The sequence below is a fragment of the Stegostoma tigrinum genome, chromosome 6, assembly GCF_030684315.1.
Source record: "Stegostoma tigrinum isolate sSteTig4 chromosome 6, sSteTig4.hap1, whole genome shotgun sequence".
Lineage (NCBI taxonomy): Eukaryota > Metazoa > Chordata > Chondrichthyes > Orectolobiformes > Stegostomatidae > Stegostoma > Stegostoma tigrinum.
The window spans coordinates 65,085,468-65,109,414 of record NC_081359.1 but is presented as its reverse complement, the minus strand read 5'-3'; the positions used below and the strand labels follow the sequence as shown (position 1 = coordinate 65,109,414).

The 23,947-nt window shown below is 44.1% G+C and overlaps 1 protein-coding gene across 4 annotated transcripts in view; it reads left to right on the top strand.

Annotated features, from left to right (window-relative positions):
• LOC125453645 (beta-galactoside alpha-2,6-sialyltransferase 2-like) overlaps window positions 1-23,947 on the top strand; it is an 88,831-nt gene that overhangs the window by 53,696 nt on the left and 11,188 nt on the right. For all 4 annotated transcript variants that reach the window (XM_048533466.2, XM_048533469.2, XM_048533465.2 and 1 more), the window contains 2 exons: window positions 11,515-11,612; window positions 20,914-21,015. In XM_048533466.2, coding sequence (XP_048389423.1) covers window positions 11,515-11,612; window positions 20,914-21,015 — 200 coding nt within the window. The remainder of the gene's footprint in view (window positions 1-11,514; window positions 11,613-20,913; window positions 21,016-23,947) is intronic.

Sequence of the window (23,947 nt, the reverse complement as noted above, 5' to 3'; positions counted from 1 at the left end):
TGTCCTCAGAACATTAGTCTGGATTTCTAGATTACCAGACACATGACATACCCACAACTTCATCACCTTTCCTGGTCACCATGCAGCCAGATTTCAACAATGGCAATTGGATCAGACCAATGCATCGCTGTTTGTGCCTTTTGTATGCCTCCATTGTTACGAATGCTGCATGCTTTCAGGTAGCTTGCCCTTAACTTTGTGACATCATTCTACTTTCAAAGAATACCCAATACTCATCTTTCTTTTGTCTGTCTCCTCCTCTCCCTAGCATCTTTTTGACTTAATGTTTCCAACTTTGCTTCCTTCTAATTCATGTTACCCGTTAGATTCCCATCCTCTGGCAATCTAGTTTAAATTCATCCTGACAGCACCAGCAAATCTCCATGTGAGGATCTCAGTTCCAGCCCAATTAAGGTGTAAACCTTCCGACTTATACAGGTCCCACTTGTCACAGAAATGGTCCCAATTCCTCAGAAATCTGATGCCTTCCATCCTATACCGGTATCAGTCCTCCTGTTCTTATGCTCATGAGCACAAGGTAGTGGGAGTAATCCTGAAATTACTGCTGTTCAGGTCCTGCTTTTTTCATTCCTTCCTAGCCCCCAGATATACCTTCAGGACCTCATCCCTCTTCCTTCCTACGGCATTGGTATCAACATGGCCATGACCTCTGACTGATCCACCTTCACAGAAGAATGTCCTATAGCCATTCTATGCCACCCTTCAGCCTGCCACTAGGTGAGACAGCCCACCATCCTGAAATCATGTTTATTGCCTCAGAAATATCTGTCTGATCCTTGACTGTGGAATTCCCCTTATCGTTACTGTTCTTCCATTCTCCCTTCTCATCGTGTCATGGGCCTGGCTCTGGCTGTACTACCCTGATGATCCATTACACTCACCAATTTCCAAAATGGAATACTAATTAGCAAGAATGAAAGGCACAGAGGGCCTCCAGCACTATTTGCCTGGTTTTCTGAGACTGCCTGGCATTCACCTATTCCCTGTTTGCCGGTACACTTCTAATCTGCTGTGTGGCTAGTTCTCTGGATGTGCCATCAATATCGTCCTCTGCCTCTCGGATGCACAACAGTGCCTCCAGCCATGGCTCAAGTTGGTTGGCAACTTGCTATGGCACATATTGTGCTGCTGGCAAAGATCAGGTCAGTTTAACCCCTGGGTTACTAAGCTTGGATTGGCTATATTGTGCATTTATTGGGTCCCTTATTAAACTGTCACATTTTTGCAATGGTTTGCAAAACTGTTCCTTCATTGGACTTTGCATAAAGTTTGGTCAATTGGATATAAATAGGCTGACAATGAAACTCCAGTTATAAACATTGGGGATATTTTTCCCAGCACACAAGCAGCCTGCCCTTGAAAAGCAAGGAAGCCTTAATTTAAGTTGTTAAGCTCAGTCAAATTCCACCATGTCAACCACAGTGGGAGTGCTGTATCTTGTACACGCATGTTTGAAATTAATCATTAGATGAGCCCACTGATGGTGGAAAGCATACAGCAACAATTTCACTCCACTTCCATTTTTGATACAGGAATTATATCTTTGGGAGAACAGTCTGAAACAAAAGCATTTTTAACAGTCCAACACCATGCTGAGTGTTTATTGGGTCACAACAGGGGGCTGTAAACAAGGCTGAAATATGATTTGAATTTGAAAACACTATTGTGTGAAACCCTCAGTGCATCTTTGACTCAAAACTGAACTGATGCAAAGCTTTTATGACCTAACAGTAGCAACTTTGAGCTAAATAATTGACAAAAGATTTTTATTTCCAAATCATGGAACTTTTATAGCGTAGCAGGAGACAATTTGGCTCGACTTGTCACTACCACCTCTCTGAATGAGCATTATGATCTAGTGCCATTCTCTGGCCAAGCAGTGCCTGCTTTTCCCCTGTAATCCTGCACATTGTTTCTATTCAAGTAATTAACTAATGTCTTCTTAAATGCCTTGACTGAATCTGCTCCCACCATGCTTCCATGCAGTGCATTCTGGACCCAAACTAGCAGTATGGACCAATGTTTTTTCAGATGCCAATTGTCTTGGTTAGCAAATTTTACTATAAATCTGGGCTTTTCATCCTCAATGCTTTCACAAGGTGACAACAGTTTCTGTTCAGATGCCTTATGATTTTGAAAACGTAAAACCATCAGATATAGGAATAAAAGCACACCATTTGGCCCATCAAATTCACTGCACCATTCACTGATAACCTGGCTGATCTGATAACCCTCAACTCCACCTTTCTGCCTTCACCCCATAATCCTTGACTCCCTACTGATTAAAAATCTGTCTATCTCAGCTTTGAATATACTTAGTCACTCAGCTTCTACATTCCTCTGTGTAAAAAAAATCCACAGATTCACGACCCTCTGAAGGAAAAGAAATTCTCCTCATCCCTACCTTAAATGTGCAACCCATTATTCTGACATTATGCCCTCTGGTCCTTGACTAACCCACAAAGAGAAACAGCCTGTGTACGTCTACCCCGTTAGCTCCCTAAGAATTTTACCTTTTTTGTGTTCTTCACATAGGTGCACAAAATTTGGGCATCACTAATTTGGAGAATTCAAATGTCGTCATCTGCCATTGTGAGATTCGAATTCCTGCGCCCAGAACACTGGCCTGTAGTTCGATTGCTAGGAAAGTCACATACCATTATTTCCCCAATTTTTCATAAGGTCTCCTCTCATTCTCCAAAATTCCAATGAGTATAGACCCAAACCACACAACCTCACCTCATAAGGAAATCCTTTCCTACCTCAGGATAAACATAATGAGCCTTCTCTAAACTGCCTCCAATACTAGGATGATAAAATGTGAGGCTGGATGAACACAGCAGGCCAAGCAGCATCTCAGGAGCACAAAAGCTGACGTTTCGGGCCTAGACCCTTCATCAGAGAGGGGGATGGGGAGAGGGAACTGGAATAAATAGGGAGAGAGGGGGAGGCGGACCGAAGATGGAGAGAAAAGAAGATAGGTGGAGAGAGTATAGGTGGGGAGGTACGGAGGGGATAGGTCAGTCCAGGGAAGACGGACAGGTCAAGGAGGTGGGATGAGGTTAGTAGGTAGATGGGGGTGCGGCTTGGGGTGGGAGGAAGGGATGGGTGAGAGGAAGAACCGGTTAGGGAGGCAGAGACAGGTTGGACTGGTTTTGGGATGCAGTGGGTGGGGGGGAAGAGCTGGGCTGGTTGTGTGGTGCAGTGGGGGGAGGGGACGAACTGGGCTGGTTTAGGGATGCTGATGGGGAAGGGGAGATTTTGAAACTGGTGAAGTCCACATTGATACCACTGGGCTGCAGGGTTCCCAAGCAGAATATGCGTTGCTGTTCCTGCAACCTTCGGGTGGCATCATTGTGGCAGTGCAGGAGGCCCATGATGGACATGTCATTTAGAGAATGGGAGGGGGAGTGGAAATGGTTTGCGACTGGGAGGTGCAGTTGTTTGTTGCGAACTGAGCGGAGGTGTTCTGCAAAGCGGTCTCCAAGCCTCCGCTTGGTTTCCCCAATGTAGAGGAAGCCACACTGGGTACAGTGGATGCAGTATACCACATTGGCAGATGTGCAGGTGAACCTCTGCTTAATGTGGAAAGTCATCTTGGGGCCTGGGATAGGGGTGAGGGAGGAGGTGTGGGGACAAGTGTAGCATTTCCTGCGGTTGGAGGGGAAGGTGCCGGGTGTGGTGGGGTTGGAGGGCAGTGTGGAGCGAACAAGGAGGCAGGCATAGCTAGGGCCCATGCGGGTGCCCATGGCCACCCCCTTAGTCTGTAGGAAGTGGAACTCCCTCTTTGTAGGTTACGTGGAACAGTCCCTCTTCCGCACCTACACAGGCCCCAAACCCCACCTCTTCCTCCGTACATTGATGACTGGATCGGCGCCGCCACTTGCTCCCCAGAGGAGCTCGAACAGTTCATCCACTTCACTAACACCTTCCACCCCAACCTTCAGTTCACCTGGGCCATCTCCAGCACATCCCTCACCTTCCTGGACCTCTCAGTCTTCATCTCAGGCAACCAGCTTGTAACTGATGTCCATTTCAAGCCCACCGACTCCCACAGCTACCTAGAATACACCTCCTCCCACCCACCCTCCTGCAAAAATTCCATCCCCTATTCCCAATTCCTCCGCCTCCGCCGCATCTGCTCCCACGATAAGACATTCCACTCCCACACATCCCAGATGTCCAAGTTCTTCAAGGACCGCAACTTTCCCTCCACAGTGATCGAGAACGCTCTTGACCGCGTCTCCCGTATTTCCCGCAACACATCCCTCACACCCCGCCCCCGCCACAACCGCCCTAAGAGGATCCCCTTCGTTCTCACACACCACCCTACCAACCTCCGGATACAACGCATCATCCTCCGACACTTACGCCATTTACAATCTGACCCCACCACCCAAGACATTTTTCCGTCCCCACCCCTGTCTGCTTTCCGGAGAGACCACTCTCTCCGTGACTCCCTTGTTCGCTCCACACTGCCCTCCAACCCCACCACACCCGGCACCTTCCCCTGCAACCGCAGGAAATGCTACACTTGTCTCCACACCTCCTCCCTCACCCCTATCCCAGGCCCCAAGATGACATTCCACATTAAGCAGAGGTTCACCTGCACATCTGCCAATGTGGTATACTGCATCCACTGTACCCAGTGTGGCTTCCTCTACATTGGGGAAACCAAGCGGAGGCTTGGAGACCGCTTTGCAGAACACCTCCGCTCAGTTCGCAACAAACAACTGCACCTCCCAGTCGCAAACCATGTCCACTCCCCCTCCCATTCTCTAGATGACATGTCCATCATGGGCCTCCTGCAGTGCCACAATGATGCCACCCGAAGGTTGCAGGAACAGCAACTCATATTCCGCCTGGGAACCCTGCAGCCTAATGGTATCAATGTGGACTTCACCAGATTCAAAATCTCCCCTTCCCCTACAGCATCCCTAAACCAGCCCAGTTCGTCCCCTCCCCCCACTGCACCACACAACCAGCCCAGCTCTTCCCCCCCACCCACTGCATCCCAAAGCCAGTCCAACCTGTCTCTGCCTCCCTAACCGGTTCTTCCTCTCACCCATCCCTTCCTCCCACCCCAAGCCGCACCCCCATCTACCTACTAACCTCATCCCACCTCCTTGACCTGTCCGTCTTCCCTGGACTGACCTATCCCCTCCGTACCTCCCCACCTATACTCTCTCCACCTATCTTCTTTTCTCTCCATCTTCGGTCCGCCTCCCCCTCTCTCCCTATTTATTCCAGTTCCCTCTCCCCATCCCCCTCTCTGATGAAGGGTCTAGGCCCGAAACGTCAGCTTTTGTGCTCCTGAGATGCTGCTTGGCCTGCTGTGTTCATCCAGCCTCACATTTTATCATCCTAGTATTGGAGGCAGTTTAGAGAAGGCTCATTATGTTTATTCTGAGGTAAGAAAGGATTTCCATCTTGGAATTCTCCAGCATCTGCAGTTCCCATTATCTCTGCCTCCAATACCAGTACATCTTTCCTTAGATAAGGGGAACAAAACTTCTGATAAGTTTCTTCTTTGCCTTCTCCTCTCCAAGAAGGAAAGCCCAACTTCACCAGTCTGTCTTCAGAAATGAAGTTTCTTATTCCGGTAATTTTTCTTATAAACTCTTCCGCACTCTCTCCAAAGCATCCAAATGCCCTGAAGTATACAAAATACTTCAGCTCAGGTCAAACTCATATCTTATACTATAACCTCATTGCCTATGTACTCTATGAACCCAAAATTCTCATGAAGGGTCTAGGCCCGAAACATCAGCTTTTGTGCTCCTAAGATGCTGCTTGGCCTGCTGTGTTCATCCAGCTTCACACTTTGTTATCTTAGAATGGCCCAGAATACTGTTTTTGTGGTTCCCTGATCTATCCACCTTCAATGACTTAGTGTGGAGATGCTGGTGCTGGACTGGGGTGGACAAGGTCAGAAATCATACGAGATCAGGTTATAGTCCAACAGGTTTATTTGAAAACACAAGCTTTCAGACCCTCACTCCTCCTTCAGGTGGTAAGTGAGAGAGGTAGTATCAGACACAGAATTTATAAGTAAAATTTGATCTTTTACTTATAAATTCTGTGTCTGATACCACCTCGCTCACTAACAACTGAAAACGGACTGAGGCGCCGAAAGGTTGTGTTTTCAACTAAACCTGTGGGACTATAACCTGGTGTCATATCACTTCTGACCTTCAATGATTTATGCATATATACCCCCAGTCCTCTATGGCCCTGCACAACCTTTAGAGTATTTTTAAAGTTATAAATGCCTTTATGACAGTATATTTCTCCACCCACATCTGGGTGAGAATGCTTACCTCAATTCGGTAAAAGTCTTAAGTCTTATTCAGTGTCACCATGTTTTATGAGTAAAATTTGACACAGAAGTTGCCGAACACCGCTGGAAGGAACAAATTAAACAACATTCAAAATATGATGCACTCTGCCATCTTGTGGTCACAAATGTTTATGTCGGTATTTGCTACACAATAATTGCTTAGCAGCACATAATTTATGTAAATTTACATACATCGTGTATATTTCAAATAATATTCAGTGTTAATTGGAAAATTGATGCTGTTCACATCAATTAATCAAGTGGATTTGAAATTCTGCCACACTCCAAGCAGTTCTGTAGTGCAGTATCAGATCAGACACCAATAAGATTAGCTGACTGACTAATGCAAGTTCAAATCTCCACTCCAATGTGCAATGCATAAACTAAGCACTAATGGATTATTAGTTCACATACTTTTTTTTATTAATACCTTTCATATTTTACTGGTACTATTTTGTAAATGTTGAATGTTGAAATATTGACCATAACAATTAATATATGTGGACTATTCATTGGCAAAGATGGAAAGGAAAATGAATTGGGATAGATTTTTGATAATTATTTGGGAGTATACTGCCTCACACATAAAATAGCAATCTAGAGGAAGCTCTATTGCAATTGAAAATTCTTTTACAAAAGCCTATGAAGTAAATTTTGGTATACACTTTTTTTTTACAAAGGGAATATCTAAGTAAATTCAGCAGAGAATTCAATAAATGGCACAAACATTCCTTGGCTCTTGGTGGTGAGAAGAAAGTAAGAAATGGAAACATTTTATTCTGACCAAGGTGGAATGCTGTTTTTTAATCACTCAATGCGGCAACTGAGCCTAAAACTGTGAGGTACTTCACCTTGCGGGGGACGGGTCAGGGTTTGTCACATGGTTATGTCACTCACAATTTATTACATATGAATGCATGAGGAACTATGAGCTTTATGGGCAGACAGATAGGAAGCTCCCTCCTACCCTGCCTCCCTAACCCCACCACCTCTGAATCCCCAAGACCTTCTGGGTTCCATATTTAAAAGGCACCCAACCAGCACTCATGGCTCTATAACCCAAGAATATCACTCAACCTCCCCTCATCACCCCTCACCCACCAGTGGAAATGTCAGAAACTAGGCATAAAGAGGCGCCACACTTCAACCATGGCTCCTCCTGAATCTGTTCAAGTGAGCAGGGCAGCTCTTTTCCCAAGGGATGGGAACAAGCAGGCCATCCCAAATGACGAAGGCAGCCTGGACAGAGCAGCCAAAGGAGGTTAGCACTCACAGCTCTAGTGCCATAAGAGGAGGAATAGTCTGCTGGGCTCCACCTGTCTACACATTGTTTCATGTGCCCATGCGTATGTATTAGCTTAATAAGGTTGTCACTGCGGAGGACTGTCACACACTAGATGGGTGTAAGGCGATTCCATCAGATATATCATGGAGCCCATGTACATCCCTTCACTGTAAGTGCCATTGTAGCATTACATGTTTTTAAATCATTCACGGGACCTGGCCAGTACTGGCTGGACAGGATTTTTATTGGCTGTCCTTGAGAAATTGGTGGTCATGTGCCTTCATGAGCCACTCACACACGTTGTAAGTTGACCCACAATGCTGTCAAGCAGGGAATTCCAGGATTATGACCCAGTGACAGTGAAAGAACAGTGACATAATTGCAAGTCAAGATGGTGAGTGGCTGGGAGGGGAACTTGCAGGTGGTGTTCCCATGTAACAGCTGCCCTTGTCGTTATAGATGGGAGTTTTGGAAGGTGCTGTCTGAGGATCTTTGGTGAATTTCTGCAGTGCATCTTGTACACTGTACACACTGCCGCATCCCAGCGATTCTGCCTCTCACATCTCCGACAGAATTCACAATTAAACTTATAAGGAGCTACAACAATCAATAGCTCACACATCACCATCTCACTTACCCCTCATCACGAGGAGAACATACACAGAGACTTTTATTTGTTCAGTGGCTGGGCAAGAGGGGGCTAAAGGCATTAACCCATTAACCACTTCCAACCACCCCATCTCCTCAAAGGCAGAGGGAAACGTCATTGAACACTGACAGGAGGGAGCAGTGATAGTGCACCCCGGATCATTATCTCAGCATTTTCCAGAGTACACCGCCTCTGCTCTTTCAAATGGCCCAAATACTTAGGAATATGAGAAGGCTATTCAATCCATCAAGTCTGCCTTGCTATTCAGTGCAATCATCGTCGATCAAACATCTTTACGCTTTTTACTCATCCCACCTCTGTAACCTTGTCCACCACAGCTAATCAGAAATCTATCCATCGTGACCTTGAACATAGCCAAATACTGAGCCTCCGCAGCCCACTGTGGTGGAGAATTCCAAAGGCTCATAACTTTGGGTATCAAATAATTTAACCTCCTCTCAGATCTAATTTTTAAATTGTCGCCCCTGATTTTAAACTCTTCAACCAGAGGAAACATCTTCCCTGCATCCACCCTGCCTTTTCCTATTTGTAGTTACTTCCATCCGTTCAGGCTGATGACTGTGGAACTACACCTAAGCAGTGACCTTTGAACAGGCTGGAGAACTCTAGGTCCTGGACCACCAGAGGATACCCATCAAAGTTGTTGGAGACAAGCCAGCAAAGCAGCCAGTGGTCTTTTGCAAGTTCAGCATTGGCTGCCGTGGTGCCACCAACAGAAAAATAAAGATTAAACAATATTGAAGTCACTTTGGGTGCACAGTGTCACCCTTCATACTGTGTCCTGTGCACTAGGGTCATTGACCATGTCTTCTGAAGTTACTCATTGTCACTGATGAGACAGCCCTGGAAGTAACAGAAATGTTACAGTGCAGAAGGAGGTCATTTGCCCCAATTCTCCAAATAAATGTAATGACTTAGAGCCAGTCTCCTGCTTTTTACCTGTACTCTCACACATTGTTTTCATTCAAATAAGCATATGTTGCCCTCTTGAATGCCTCAGGTGAACCTTCCCCCATTGCACTTCCAGGCAGAGCATTACAAACCCAAGCCACTTGTCATGTGAAAGCATTTTTGATACCAGGGAGCAATTATTCAAGAAACCTGGAATATGTGCAAAAAATGAGTGTAGTGACAATTCCTTGGATAGTGAGCACTCATGTTTAGGAATTGTTCCTTGTGGTCAAAGCTAACTGGACATTCAAGGAGTGAAATCCCTTTCTGCTCAGGAACCTGTCTGAATGAAGCCATTGGTGAGATCTGTATGTGTACAGTTTGATGCCCCTTTCATGGCCCAACTCAATGACAGGTGCAAATTTGATGACTCGGGCACCTTGGCTCTCAGAGAGTCCATGTTTAACTGGGTAAGCCATACTACCTTGTTGTAAAGGACATTGGTGAACATATGATTGTAGTGGGGTGTACAATATAGTATATCTCCCCAGCTGAGGTTTAAAAAGAGCAGGCAGCAAGGATGTTCAATGCTGCTGTGATCTTCACTGCCAGTGACATTGAGCTTTCCCCCAAGTGACTTCCGATCTGCCAGCAAGAGGTACAGATCGAGGCTTGTAAAAATATCCCCAGCACTGCCTATAGCTCATTCGTAGATAGCCTCACCTCCTTTATACACTGCATGACCCTGGTTCTGCTGTTTAGACACTTTGTCCACAGCTGCAGCCCTGAGTCTTGCTTTTCCATTTGCTGTGGGTTCTGGATCTTCCTTCCTTTTCCTTTTCATTGTTTACCTCAGGCCATGCCAAGAAAACTGCTGAGTTAACTTGGTCAAGCTGGCAGGGAAGTACTGATCAGTGAGGAAAAACCAGCAGTGAGATGTTTGTTTTCCATCTGAAGTCTGGACATAATCAGTATACTCTTAGGCCCATACTCAGGCAGCTCTGGCATTGGGTGAAAAGTGGATCTACAGACACCTCTAAATCCTTTATGTCCCATGACTGTTTTCCCCTCTGTTACCACATGGGAAATCTTTGTGGCTTTGATCTTTGCACAGCATTCCATGCATTATCTCAACCTGACTCTTGGAGGCCTTCACTATCCCCTGTGATATAACCTTGCATCATTGCAAACTACAGCCTATGTGACAGTTTCATTCTCATGTCCTTAACATTGGCATATAAACGTTCCTCCATGGCTGAATGTGGAATATTGCATGCAGCATCATTACCATCGTGGGGCACCTTTCACAGAGGTAGACAAATCACTGAACATGTTGAGATGCTAATGTTAGGATTTGAAAGAAGTTACTCACCTTTACTCTGCAGTGAGTGCTTCCATTCAGTGCAAAAACCTTAACTGAACACTCAGACAGTAGTATTTTTCAACTTCTGCTCCAATTTCCTCAGTTGGATGTGTTTGTATTGTTGAGGAACATGCGTAAACAGATTTCAGGTCCCTCCTATGTATCATGCACATTCTCTAGGATGCTTTCTATTTCAGAACAATTTAAGAGAGAGATGGTAATTGTTAACTTTTTGCTTGATTTGTTCATCATCTATCTTTCTTCTTTACATTACAATTTCTCTCCTCATTACTGGAGGCCTGCTCCCTTCCTCAGGTATCCCCTCTGTCTTTCCTAAATCTCCCCTGTATGATTATTAGCCTTTTCACAATCTCTCTTATATTCCTCCTCTTCCTCCTAAGACCACTCCCACCCAGATTCTTGTACGCAGCCGTAGCCTACACCACCTCTGGGTCAATTCTCAATACCCCATTGTGTTCCCCATCCTAGATGTGCTAGACCTCCATGCCTGTCTTGCTGCTATCACTTTGATTCTCTCCTCTGCACTCCACTAGTATGGTTGTCTTGATTGAGCAGGCTTGTTAACTGGGCCAATATGTTAAATCATGCAAGCTAAGTTCAATTTATTAGACAGAAGAATTCTGAGAACATATGGCAAAACTTCACTCCAATATTGGGAAACTGAATTTTTGCTTCCACCCAACTGAGCTGCCTCACCCACCCTTATGAATGCTCCAATCAACCCTGCAAAATTCTGCTAATAGTTATCCCAATTCAATCTGCTAGCCCTTCTGTCTAAATTAATACCATGAATTCAATATTATAAAATCCCCCATTTTATACAGTGTGAGGGTACAGACGTTTAAAATCGCATATCACAGTTCCAATTGCTTAAATTTCATAAAACCAAATATGATAATCATTGACATGTTCCTCTTTTACAGATTCCCATGATGCAGTGCTGAGATTTAATGCTGCTCCTACACGAGGTTATGAGAAGGATGTTGGGAGTAAAACCACAATTCGTGTTATTAATTCACAAGTGAGTCAATGTGTATCATCACATACTTACTTTCAAACAATGTTACTTTAGTTATAATACGTGGTGTTTCTTCTGCTAATGTTTTCCCCAGTTAACGGTTCACTAATGGAAGCAAACTTGTAATCCTCACCAGGTCTGACCTACATTGGACTCCAGACTCGCATAATGTGTTTGATTCTTAACTGCCCCCTGAATTAGTTTGGCAAGCTATTCATTTGATTAATTCATATGACAAAGTATTAGGAATGTGAAATGAGTTGACAATCCCAATGAGTATTAGATGCAAACTTGGACAAAGGTACAAAAATTCCAGTTGAGTGTAAAACGTCCTCCCCATGACAGTCGGGGGATTTGTGCCAAATTCAGACAGGTGTCCTGCAGAACAGTCAAACAATAGCCTGATGTAATCATACTCACGGAAAACACACCGTTTAACCAAAGTCTCAGGCTCCTTCATCATCATTCTGTATCTATTCTAGATGCTACCACATGCTTCCTGCCACAATCCCACCTGCCACCTCAGGTGAAGGTTCAGTTCGCTATGTTGAACATTACTTTGAAGAAGTGTTAAATAATGTGACTCTTAAATAATCTGAAGTGAATTGAATTGGCTGAAGACTGGCATATGTGATACTGGGGGCACCTTAATGAGGCTGAGCAGCATTTTCCACTGAGCACTTCTGGCTGAATATTCTTGCAAATATTTCCACCTTGTTTTTTGTACTGATACACTGGATTGTCCCATTATTGGGAATGAGTACAGTTGTGGAGCTGCCTCCTCTTTTATGCTGTTTAATGGTCCACAACTGAGACACGATCACCATCCCAGGACAAATCAACCAAAGACATGCACAGGAATTCCTAGAGGCCTGGTACCTAACCCGGAACTCTACCAACAAACATATGGAAATAGGCCCCATATATCAACGACTACAAAGCAGAACTGGAAATGAGGCCAGTCACCACATCAGACTGGACTCACATAATAACAAGTGGGACAGACCAACAATGCTTCATTGAAGGCACACTGATGATGTTACCTAGAATGGTGATGAAACATCTGTAAACCAGCCCACCAGCTCAGCGAACAAATCATCATCCTCAACTTGGGGCTGCTCCTCACATGCCATCCTACACTTTTCATTGAACCAGAGTTGATCTTCCAACTTGATGGTAATTGGAAAATAGGGGATACATCAAGCAGATAAATTACAGATTTTGCTTTAATCTAACTCTGCTGTTGCTGATGGTCCACTGTCCTCATGGATACTCAATTCTGACTTTCTAGATCTGCTCAAAATATACTCCAAGCAGCATAGTGGTAGTGCCACATAACATATTAGATGGCATCTTCAATGCGTAGTCAGGACTTCATCACAACAAGGACAGTAAAGCGGTCACTCCTGCCAATTCTGTCATGGACAGATACATCTACGTTTGGTAGATTAGTAAGGACAAGTCAAAGGAAGTTTTTTCCTCTTGGTGGTTCCCTCGCTAGCTGCCACAGACTCAATCTAGCTGCCTTGACCTTTAGGACTTGGCCAGTTCTTTTACTTGAGGTGTTTCCAAGCCACTCTGATCAACAGACGTTGAGGTAGGCCACCCAGAACACTTACTCTGCTCTGAAGACCCTCAGCTATTCTTCCAATTCATATTCAAAATTTAGGAGCTGAGACGGAGGAACAGTTGGTGGTAAGCAGCAAGACATTTCCTTGCTCAAGTTTAACCTGATGCTGTGAGATTTCACACAATCTAGAGTCAATGCTGGCAGCATTTCTTCCCAACTCCCACCCCCGCTTATATACCACTGTACTGTCACCTTTCTAGGTTTGTCCTGCTGGATGGACAGCACTTAACCAGAGATTGTGGAACGCTGTCTTCTACATTCTGTCTAAGACATGATGGGCATGAGTATGACAATGTCAGGGTGCTGCTTGATTCATCCATCCCACCTTTGGCACTGGACCCCAGATGTTAAGCAGTATTGGATGGCTTTTCTTTTATTCACTCATGGGATTTGAGCATCGCTGGCTAGTCTAATATTGATTGCCCATCCCTAGTTGCCCTACAGAAGGTGTGGTGAGTGCATTCTTGAACCATTGTAGACCATGTGCTGTAGGTGGACCACAATGCCCTGAAGGAGCAAATTCCAGGATATTGACCCAGTGACAGTAAAGAAACGGTGACATATTTCCAATTCAGGATAGTGAGTGGCTTGCAGGAGAATATGCAAACAGTAACATTCCCATGTACCCGCTGCCCTTATGCTTCTAGATGGAAAAGGTAATGAGCTTGGAAAGCATGGATCTTTGGTGAATTTCTTCAGTCCGTCTTGTAGATAGTACACACTGCTGCTACTGAGCGTTGGAGAGAGGGGATGCTTGTGGATGCAGTGCCAATCAAGTGGACTGCTTTGATGTTAATGGTGTTGAGTTTCTCAAGTGTTGTTGGGACTGCAATCATCCAGGAAAATGGGGAGTATTCCAGCACATTCCTGACTTGTGCCTTGTAGTTGGTGCACAGGCTTTGAGGAGTCAGGAGATGAGTTACTCGCTGCAGTATTCCTAGCTTCTGACCTGCTTTTTAGCCACTGTGTCTATGTGTGAGTCCAGTTGAGCTTCTGGTCAATGGTAAGCCCTAGGATGTTGATAGCGCAGGATTCAGTGATGGTAACACCATTGAATGTCAAGGGGCAGTGGTTAGATTGTGTCTTCTTGGAGATGGTCATTGCCTAACATTTGTGTGGCACAATTGTTAATTGCCATTTGTTAGCCCAAGCCTGGATATTGTCCAGATCTTGTTGCATTTGAACACGAACTACTTCAGTGCCTGAGGAGTCGTGAATGGTGTTGAACATTGTGTAATTATCGGCAAACATTCCCATTTCTGATCTTATGATGGAGGGAAAGTCGTTGATGAAACGGCTGAAGATGGTTGGGCCTAGGATCATACACTGAGGAACTCCAGGAGTTGCGATGACTGAACTTCCACAACCACAGCCATCTTCCTGTGTGCCAGGTATGACTCCATCCACTGGATAGTTTGCCCCCGATACCCAATGATTCCAGCTTTTCCAGGGCTCCTTGATGCCACACTCAGTCAAATGCAGCCTCGATCTCAAGTGCTGTCATTCATACCTCATCTCTAGAATTCAGCTCTTTTGTCCATGTTTAGAGCAAGGCTGTAATGAGGCCAGAAGCTGAGTGTTCCTGCAGAGATTGAAACTGTAATACTGGCCAAGTTATTGCCAAGCATTTGCTGCTTGATAGCACTGTTGATAACACTTCCCATCGCTATACTGATGGTTGAAATTGGGCTGATGGGGCAGTAATTGACTGGTTTGCATTTGACCTGCTTTACTTAGTGCTGACATACCCGGCCAATTTTCCACATTGTTGGATAGATACCAGTTTTGTAACTATGCTGGAAGAGCTTGACTAGGGGAGTGGCAAGTTCTGGAGCACGAGTCTCCAGTACTATTGCCAGAATGTTGCCAGGCTCCATAGCTATTGCACTGACCAGTACCTCTAATTATTTTGTGATATCATGTGGAATGAATCAAGTTGGCTGAAGACTGGTATCTGTAATGTTGGGGATCACTGGACGCGGCTGAGATGAATCATCCACTCAGCACTTCTGGCTGAAGATTGCTGTGAATGCCCAATACTGATGTATTGGGCTCTTCCATCATTGAGTATGGGGATATTTGTGGAGCCTTGTCCTTCGTGAGTTGTTTAATTGTCCACAAATTATGACTGGATATGGCAAGACTGCAGAGGTTAGATGTGAACTATTGGTTGTGGGATTGTTTAGCACTGCCCATCGCTTGCTGCTTGTGGTGTTTGGTGGACGAGTGATCCTGTTTGGCAGTTTCACTAGGTTGACACCCCATTTTTAGGTATACCTGGTGCTGCTCCTGGCATGCCTTCCTGCACTCTCCGTTCAAACAGGGTTGAGTGGGGGATTTGAGTGGGGTATACGCCAGGCCATGAGGTTACAGATTGTACTGGAATACAATTCCACTGCTGTTGATGGCCCACAGCTCCTCGTGGATGTCCAGTTTTGAACTGCTGGATCTGTTCGAAGATTGTCCCGTTGAACATGGTTCACACAACTCGATGGAGGTTATTCTCAATGTGAAGGTGGGACTTTGTCTTCACAAGGACTGTGCAGTGGTCACGTACCAATATTGTCATGGACAGATGCATTTGCAGCTGTAAGAATGAGGTCAAGTATGATTTTCTCTCTTGTTGGTTCCCTCACCACCTGCCGCAGACCAGGTATAGCAGCTACGTCCTTTAGGACCCGACCAGCTCAATCGGTTGTACTGCTGCCGAGCCAATCATGGTGATTGACAATGAAATCCCCCACCCAGAGTACATCATGCACCCTTGCCACCCTCAGTTCTTCCTCCAAGTATTGTTCTACATGTAGGAGTACTAATTCATAAGGATGGTACGTGGAAGTCAGCAGGAGGTTTCCTTGCCATTGTTTAACTTGAATCCGTAAGACTTCATGGGATCCGGAGTCAATGGTGAGGATTCCTACAGCAACACCCTCTTAACTGAATGCCACTGTGCTGCCCCCTCTGCCAGTTCTGTCCTGTTGGTGGGACTGAACATGTCCAGCTACGGTGATGGCAGTGCCTGGTACATTGTCTGCAAAGTATGATTCTGTGAGTATAACTACGTCAGGCTGTTTCTTAACTAGTCTGTGAGGCAGTTCTCTCAATTTTGGCACTGGCCCCCAGACATTAGTAAGAAGGACTTTTCAAGGTCGACAGGGCTGTTTCTGCCATTGTCTTTTCCAGTCCTTAGGTCGATGCCAGGTGATCAATCCTGTTTCATTTAATTATTGAGATTTCGTAGTGATTGATACAAACAAATTGCTTGCTTAGCTATTTCAGAGGGCAGTTGAGAATCAACCAGAATTACTGCAGGTTTAGAGCCACATGTAGGCCAGACCAGGTGAGGATGGCAGATTTCCTTCCATGAAGAAGAGTTGTCAGCCAGGTAGGTTTTTCCAACAATCGGCAATGGTTTCATGGTCATTAGTCAATTCATAATTCCAGATTTTTTCTATTGAATTCAAATTCCGTCATCTGTAGTGGGATTCAAACGCAGAATATTAGCTGAGTTAGCTGCATTTACTGTTATAATTTCTGCTGCCTAGGTCAATGCCAGGCAGTCCATTTAGTTTGATTCCTTTTCCTTAACTTTATAGAGGTTGGGTACAACTGAGTGGCTTGTTAGGCCACTTCAGAAGCCTTTTAAGAGTCAAGCAGCTTTGTGGGTCTGGAATCACACATGCCAGACTATGTAAAGGCTGCAGATTTACTTTATTAAAGGGCATTAGTCAACCAGATGGCTGCCAATGAGAATTGACAATGGTTTCGTGATCATCATGAGACCAATTTTTAAACTTTAGAATTGAATATAAATCCCATCAACTATGATTCAAGCCCATGCCTCCAGGTTATTTAGACCTCTGAATGACTCATTAAGTGATATTTTCACTTCGCAACCCATTGCTGTTCTTTTATCATTTCCTAACTTTGGATTATATGGGAAAGTAGAATTGAGTTGCAAGATTCTGACCAGTAACTCTGGCTTATTTATCTTATTCTTCAGAGTTTTGGCTTCCATGTTTTCAGACTACTTCTGTACTTGAGGTCCTTCATAAATTGCTTTGATTGCCCAGAATTATTGAAGCTTGCCGAGAGACAACTTTATTTTTTTCTTAAAGTGTTGGTTCTTACATGTTATCAGGCAATGCTCCTTGTCATTTAAACTGCCAAGAATGAGAAGGATAAATGTAAAAAAAACTAAGAGAACTGCGGATGCAGGAAATCAGAAATAAAAACACAAATTGCTGGAGAAGCTCAATAGGTTTGGCAGGATCTATGGAGAGAAAGTAACATTAATGTTTCAGGTCCAGTGACCCTTCTTCAGAACAGAAAATTTTGGTTTTTCTGCAGAAGATGGGATGAAGGGTTAGGGGAAGGTGTAAACGATAGGGGATGGAACCCAAAGAGAGAGAGAAAAGTTCGACAGACAAAGTGCTGGGTGAAGGTCAGCCAGGGAAAATAAATATCTGCTAATGGATGTCTTCACTAGAGAGAGCTCAGTCATGGAGGCAGCAACGGCATCACAGCTTCGTCAACGTCCAGAGTGTGGCAGCGGCTAGGTGTCGGGATGGATCTTAACATTCAGAGATCAAGCCAGTGCAGGAACAGCAATCCTAATGTGAGGGAGGTCATCCAGCATCTACAGCAGCATGAAATGCAGCTAAGGGTCTCCCAAAGAGTTGGCCAAAGTGGAGGAGATAGAGCTTTGTAGGGAGTGTGAGCCCAGCATGGCTAAGCACTTAAGAAAGACTGTAATGTTGAACTTTCAACTTTATTTCTTTATGTTTCTACTTAATACTAAGGACTGTAATGTATAACTTTTAACTTCGTTCCTTATTTTTCCATCTGAATGATGAAATTTCTCTCTATTTCTGTACTTCGGTACTGGAGTATATGTGACAATAAAATCTAAATATAATTCTAATTCTAGTGGAGTCCATTAGCCACTGACGATGGGTTGTGTGCGGCAATAGCCCATGTGATAACAAGGCCTGGAATGTGGGGGTTGGAGTAAGGACATGGGTGATAAGATGCTCAAGCCCTAAAATTGTTGTGCTTGATATTGAGTCCAGAAGGCTGTAAAGTTCTCAAGTGGAAAATGAGGGGCTGTCTTTTTCCGGCTTGCACTCAGCTTCGCTGAACCACTACGGCAAGCCTGAGACTGAGATGTTGGCCAGGGACGTGGTGGTGTGTTGAAGTGAAGGCAACTGGAAGCTCAGGATCTTTTTTTGCAGACAGAATATAGGTGTTCTGCAAAGCAGTCACCCAGTTGACACTTTGTTTCCCCATTGTAGAGGGGACCACATTGTGATCATAGTCATAAAGTCATTGAGCTGTACAGCATGGAAACAGATCCTTTGGTCCAACTCGTCCATGCCGACTTGAAATCTGAGGTAAATCTAATTCCATTTGCCAGCATTTGGCCCACATCCCTCTAAACCCTTCCTATTCATTTATCTATCCAGGTGCCTGTTAAATATTGTATTGTACCAGCCTCTACCAGTTCCTTTGGCAGGTCAATCCATACGATTTTATGAACTTCTTCAAGGTCACCCCTCAGTGTCCAATGCTTCAGGGAAAATCTCCCCAGCCTATTCAGCATCGCCCGATCCTTAAACTCTCCGAGCCTGAAAATATTCTTGTAAATCTTTTCTGAGCCGTTTCAAGTTTTGCAACACCCTTCCAAAGCAGGGTAACCAGAATTGCACACTGCACTCCAAAAGTGGCCTAGCCAATGTAGATTGAGTGAAGTGCTGGTAAAGCACTGCTTCATCTGGAACGTGTCCTTGGGCCTTTGTATGCTGAGGAGGGAGGAAGTGAATGGGTAGATATTATCCCTTCTGCAGTTACAGGGGAAGGTGCTTTGGGGCTGTGGGTGGCAGGGAACGTTTTGGGAGTGAAAGTAGAGTGGACTAAGGTGTCCCTGCAGAAGGCTGACAAGGGAGAAGAGGGGGATATGTGCTTGGCACTGGAGGTGGTGGAATTGAAAGCTAATGATCCTCTGGATGTTGGTGGGGTGGTAGATGGGGACGAGGGGGAGGGAGAGATGAGGCGAACATCAAGGTGCAGGATATGGGTTGGACTCAGCTGAGGGCCCTATTAGCTACGATGCTGGTGAATCTTAGGTTGAGGAAGAAGGTGAATATTTCAGATGCCCACTTGTCAAATTTGGCATCATTAGAGCTGATGAAAAGGAGACAGAGGAACTGAAAGAATGAAATAGAGTCTTTACAGGGAATAGGGTGTGAGGATTTATAGTCCAGATAATTGTGGGAGTCACACTCATAGAGTCATAGAATCATACAGCACAGAAACAGACCTTTCAGTCTAACTAGTCCCTGTCAAGCATAATCCCAAACAAAACTAATCCCACCAGCCTCCCCGGCCCATATCCCACTTAATATTTCCTATTCTTGTGTTTATCCAAATGTCTTTTAAACGTTGTAATTGTACCCATATCCACCACTTCCTCAGAAAGTTCATTCCATATGTGAGCCACCCTCTCTCTAAAAAAATTGCCCCCATATCTTTTTTAGATCCCTCTCGTCTCACCTTAAAATGCGTCCCCTAATCTTGAAGTCCCCCATCCTAGGAAAAAGACAATTGCCATTGACTCTATTTATATCCCTCATTATTTTATAAACTTTGAGTGGATATTGGTGGCCAACCTAGCCTCAGAAATGGAAGCAGAGATGTCGAGGATGGGAAAGGAGGAATCAGAGATGGACCGGGCAAAGATGAGAGCGGGTTGAAAATTGGAAGTGCAATTGATTTTTTTTTCATATCTGGATGAGAAAGGGAAGCAGCACAGATAATGTCATTGCTTTACAGGAGAAAGGGTTGCTGGTGGGGGCCAGATTAGAACTGAAACAAGGAATGCTCCACATAACCCACGAAGAGACAACCGTAACTGGAGCCCATGTGGGTACCCATGGCAACCCCTTTGACCTAAAAAAAGTAGGAGAAATTACAGAATTTGCCCAGGGTAAGGACAAGCTTGGCCAGGCAGAGGAGGGTGGCAGTAGATAGCGATGGTTCAGGCCATTTTTTCCAGGAAGAAACGGAGAGCCCTGAGACCATCCTGTTGAGGAAAGGATGTGTAAAAGTATTGCGGGTCCATGGTAAAGAGGAGACCACTGGAGTCTGTGAACTGGAAATTCTAAAACTGACGTATAGTGTCAGAGGAATTGTGGATGTAGGTGGGAAGTGAGAAGGATAAATGCATTCTTTTTTAATGGCAAATCAAATCAATTTTCACTCAATAACTAATACTCAAATTATCTCTATTTAAGAATTGTGGGTATATTTTAACAAATTGAAAATCAACACGTTATGGCCAGCACCCATATTAAATGACAATCAAGCAAATATCTCTGATCAGGATTGTAATAGCTTTATGAATGCTTTAGTTAGGCTGTGAAGGAGTAGAAATGTTTTGTTGTATCAACCTTATCTATGATCATGAATAACTTGCCTAATTGCTACTATTCTTCAAATGTAATGTATGCATTGTTGCTGTTCAACTGCTTCTGGAATATTTAAGTTCCTTTTGCAAATAAATTTCTACCTTTTAACTCTCTGTGCAATACCTTTGGGTAATTTGAATTACCACACACCTCAATTTCACTCAATGCTTTTTTTGAAGTAATGTCTTGTTTTCATCATGATTTGCAGATACTTGTTAACCCAGAGCACAAATTTAATAATAACGTACTATTTAAGAATGTGGTTTTAGTGGCCTGGGATCCTGCACCATACTCAGTAAACCTCCTTAAGGTAAGAGCAACTGATGGAAATGTTTCTGTTGTACTTGTGAACGTAGTGCTATTTCTAGAAAGGCACAATGAAGTAAAGGGTTCAGTATGGCTCAGTGATAGCCTTTTTGTTTTTATGGCTGTTAATTACCAGTTCTAAATCCGATTCCAGGATTTGATTTTATAATCTAGATCAATGCTTCATTGCAATACCAGGAAAATGCTGAATTTTTGCATTTTTTTTATGGGATAAGGGCATCATTGGAAGGAGCAATATTGGTTGCTCATTCATAAACGTTCCAGAAATGGATGGTCATTTCAGTGTGCTTTTAAGACTAAGCCACATTTCAGTGGTTCTTGAATCACATATTGCTCAGACTGCCTAAAATCCGCGGACTATTAGTCTGGGATGTCTACCACCCCTCTGTATTTAAAAGATGTTTCAAAGTGAGACATTTGCAATAGTCAACAGGTCCAGTGGATTTAAAAGATCATGCAGCATTATTTCAAAAAGAGTTCCGTGCCCTCCTAAAGGAACTGGAGTGTTATGATGAGTCACCCTCTTGTCTCTGAGACAGAACACCCCGAGTTCATATTCTGCTCCAGAATTAGTTGGCAACAAAAGAACCCAGCCATTGGTGTGAACAAGCCCATATGTATCAGTGCTAGTTCTCAGCCTGGATAAATGGGGAAGGTCAGTAGCAGGGAGGGCATCTGATTGTAAGAGCCACCTGCCATTCACCCAGTACTGTGGCAACGGCCTGAAGGTAGGAAAATATCAAGGGTGGGCGGAAGGTTATTGTGCCTGGACCACCTTTTACTATTCAACAAAAACAGATTTGATTGGAATTTAATTGCATTACTATCTGAGGTGCTTGGAAGTATAGAAACTATCTGCCTTGATTTTCTAAATTAAAGATGTACATAGGGTAGATTTGTTTCACTTTTCTAGCTTTCAATAGTTATGTTTATATTGTTTGTTGAAAATTATGGAATTATGTGGCTTTATTCTCTTAGTAAATTCCCAAGAATTCACACCTTGTAAACTGTAAACATAAACTTTGTTGGTCCCTAACCAGATCATTACAACAGGATGATGCTGAGTGCTCATTTTTCTTGCCATTTCTTACAGCTGCTGTGTCTCTTACTAATGTCAAACCACTACAACTTCAATGGCACAATTCTAATACCATGCTCCATGTGCAACATTTAATGGCTTCTCTTTCTCAACTGAAAGTAGCGATAACAATTATCACATCATTACAGCAAGAACATGCTTTTATTTCAGAATTTTCAAAGTTGTTTTATTTTGTGGGCGGGGTGGTGTGCAGGGGGTTGGTCAGGGTTTGCTGGTGGGATTCTTATCCAAAATTTGACCTTTTCTTAATTGACTACTGACACAAAATGTGGTTCAGCTTCTGGCTCAAACATTGGGGTCAACTGGGAATCAAGAGGACACATGGAGCGTGGAATAGCCTTACAGCTGTGGCTAGAGGGTGGACTCAATGTTCAAGGGAGTGTTGTAGGTGGGCTTCCAGAGCTGGAGAACCAACAGAACGTCCTCCATCTCCAAAAGAGCTAAAGCCTGCAGTGTGGGCAAGAATGAAAGAAGGAGCCTCCATTTCGAGGCAACCTCTGTGTGACTTTTTAAACTTGTAAACTGAGAATGTAAATAAGAATGTAGGCCCCTGCTGAGGAGTTAGATCCCTGGATGGCTGACAGCAACAACTGTGCTCAAGCAGCTCAGAAGGATCTTGAATCTGGCTGGCTGCTGGTAGGTCACCTGTAGGCAGCTAAATGAGAAATTCCAGTTGGCCTCCACAGTGTCTGTGTTAACTGTAGGTGTTTAACTATTCTTCACATTTGCCAGAGAGCACAGGGCCAATTTACACATCCTCTCATCATCAGACAACTGCCTCATCCTAGGAAGCTATCACTGATTATTTGCTCAACCACTACCAAAGCAGTGTACAGTACTTCAGGTATAGTCCCATCAAAACCTTATACCATATACAATTACAGCAAGATCTATTTTACTCTGTAATAAAACAAAGAATTGCAGATGCTGGAGATCTGAAACAAAAACAAAAATTGGAGAAAGTCAGCAGGTCTGTCAGCATCTGGGGAAGAATGCAGAATTAATTCAGTTTAATCCAATTGGATGGCACAGTAGCTCTGTGGTTAGCACTGCTGCCTCATAGCATCAGGGACCCAGGTTTAATTCCACCCTTGGGTGACTGTCTCTGTGGAGTTTGCACATTCTCCTCGTGTTTGCATGGTTTTCCTCCAGATGCTCCAGTTTCCTCCCATAGTCCCGGCTAGGTGGATTTGCCATGCTAAATTGTCCAAAGTGTTCAGGGATGTGTAGATTAGGTAGGTCTGGGTGGGATGCTCTGAGGGTCAGTTTGGACTTGTTAGGCCGAAGGGCCTATTTCCACACTGTTGGGATTTTATAATTTAAAAAAGAATGAATTAATATTTTGAGCTCTGCAACACTTCATCAGATCCCATCACTACTATCACCCTTCCAGCCACTCATATCTTCCCTTCCTCCCCAGCCCCTAACCAGAGGGTATGTTATGTTGATGGAGAATACTTTGATACAAATGTACAACATAACAGAGCTGTGTTTTGTTAACAAAGTGGTAAACTGTGTCTTTTCATGAACGTTATGAGTCTCTGAATAGAAATCAAATCTATTACTTTTCTTCTGATGTTAATGTGAATATGAAGAACTGCTGCCACTAACTCATCTGCTTTTGGTATAATTATGCAAAATGAATAACAGATTAATAGGACGCGAATAAATATTTGTTGATGTTTTGAACAAGCTTAAATTTTTTCAGAGATAACAGTGTGGAGCTGGAGGAACACAGCAGGCCAGAGAGCATCAGAGGAGCAGTGGAGATGACATTTCAGAAAATTTTCCCGATCCAAAATGTCAGCTTTCCTGT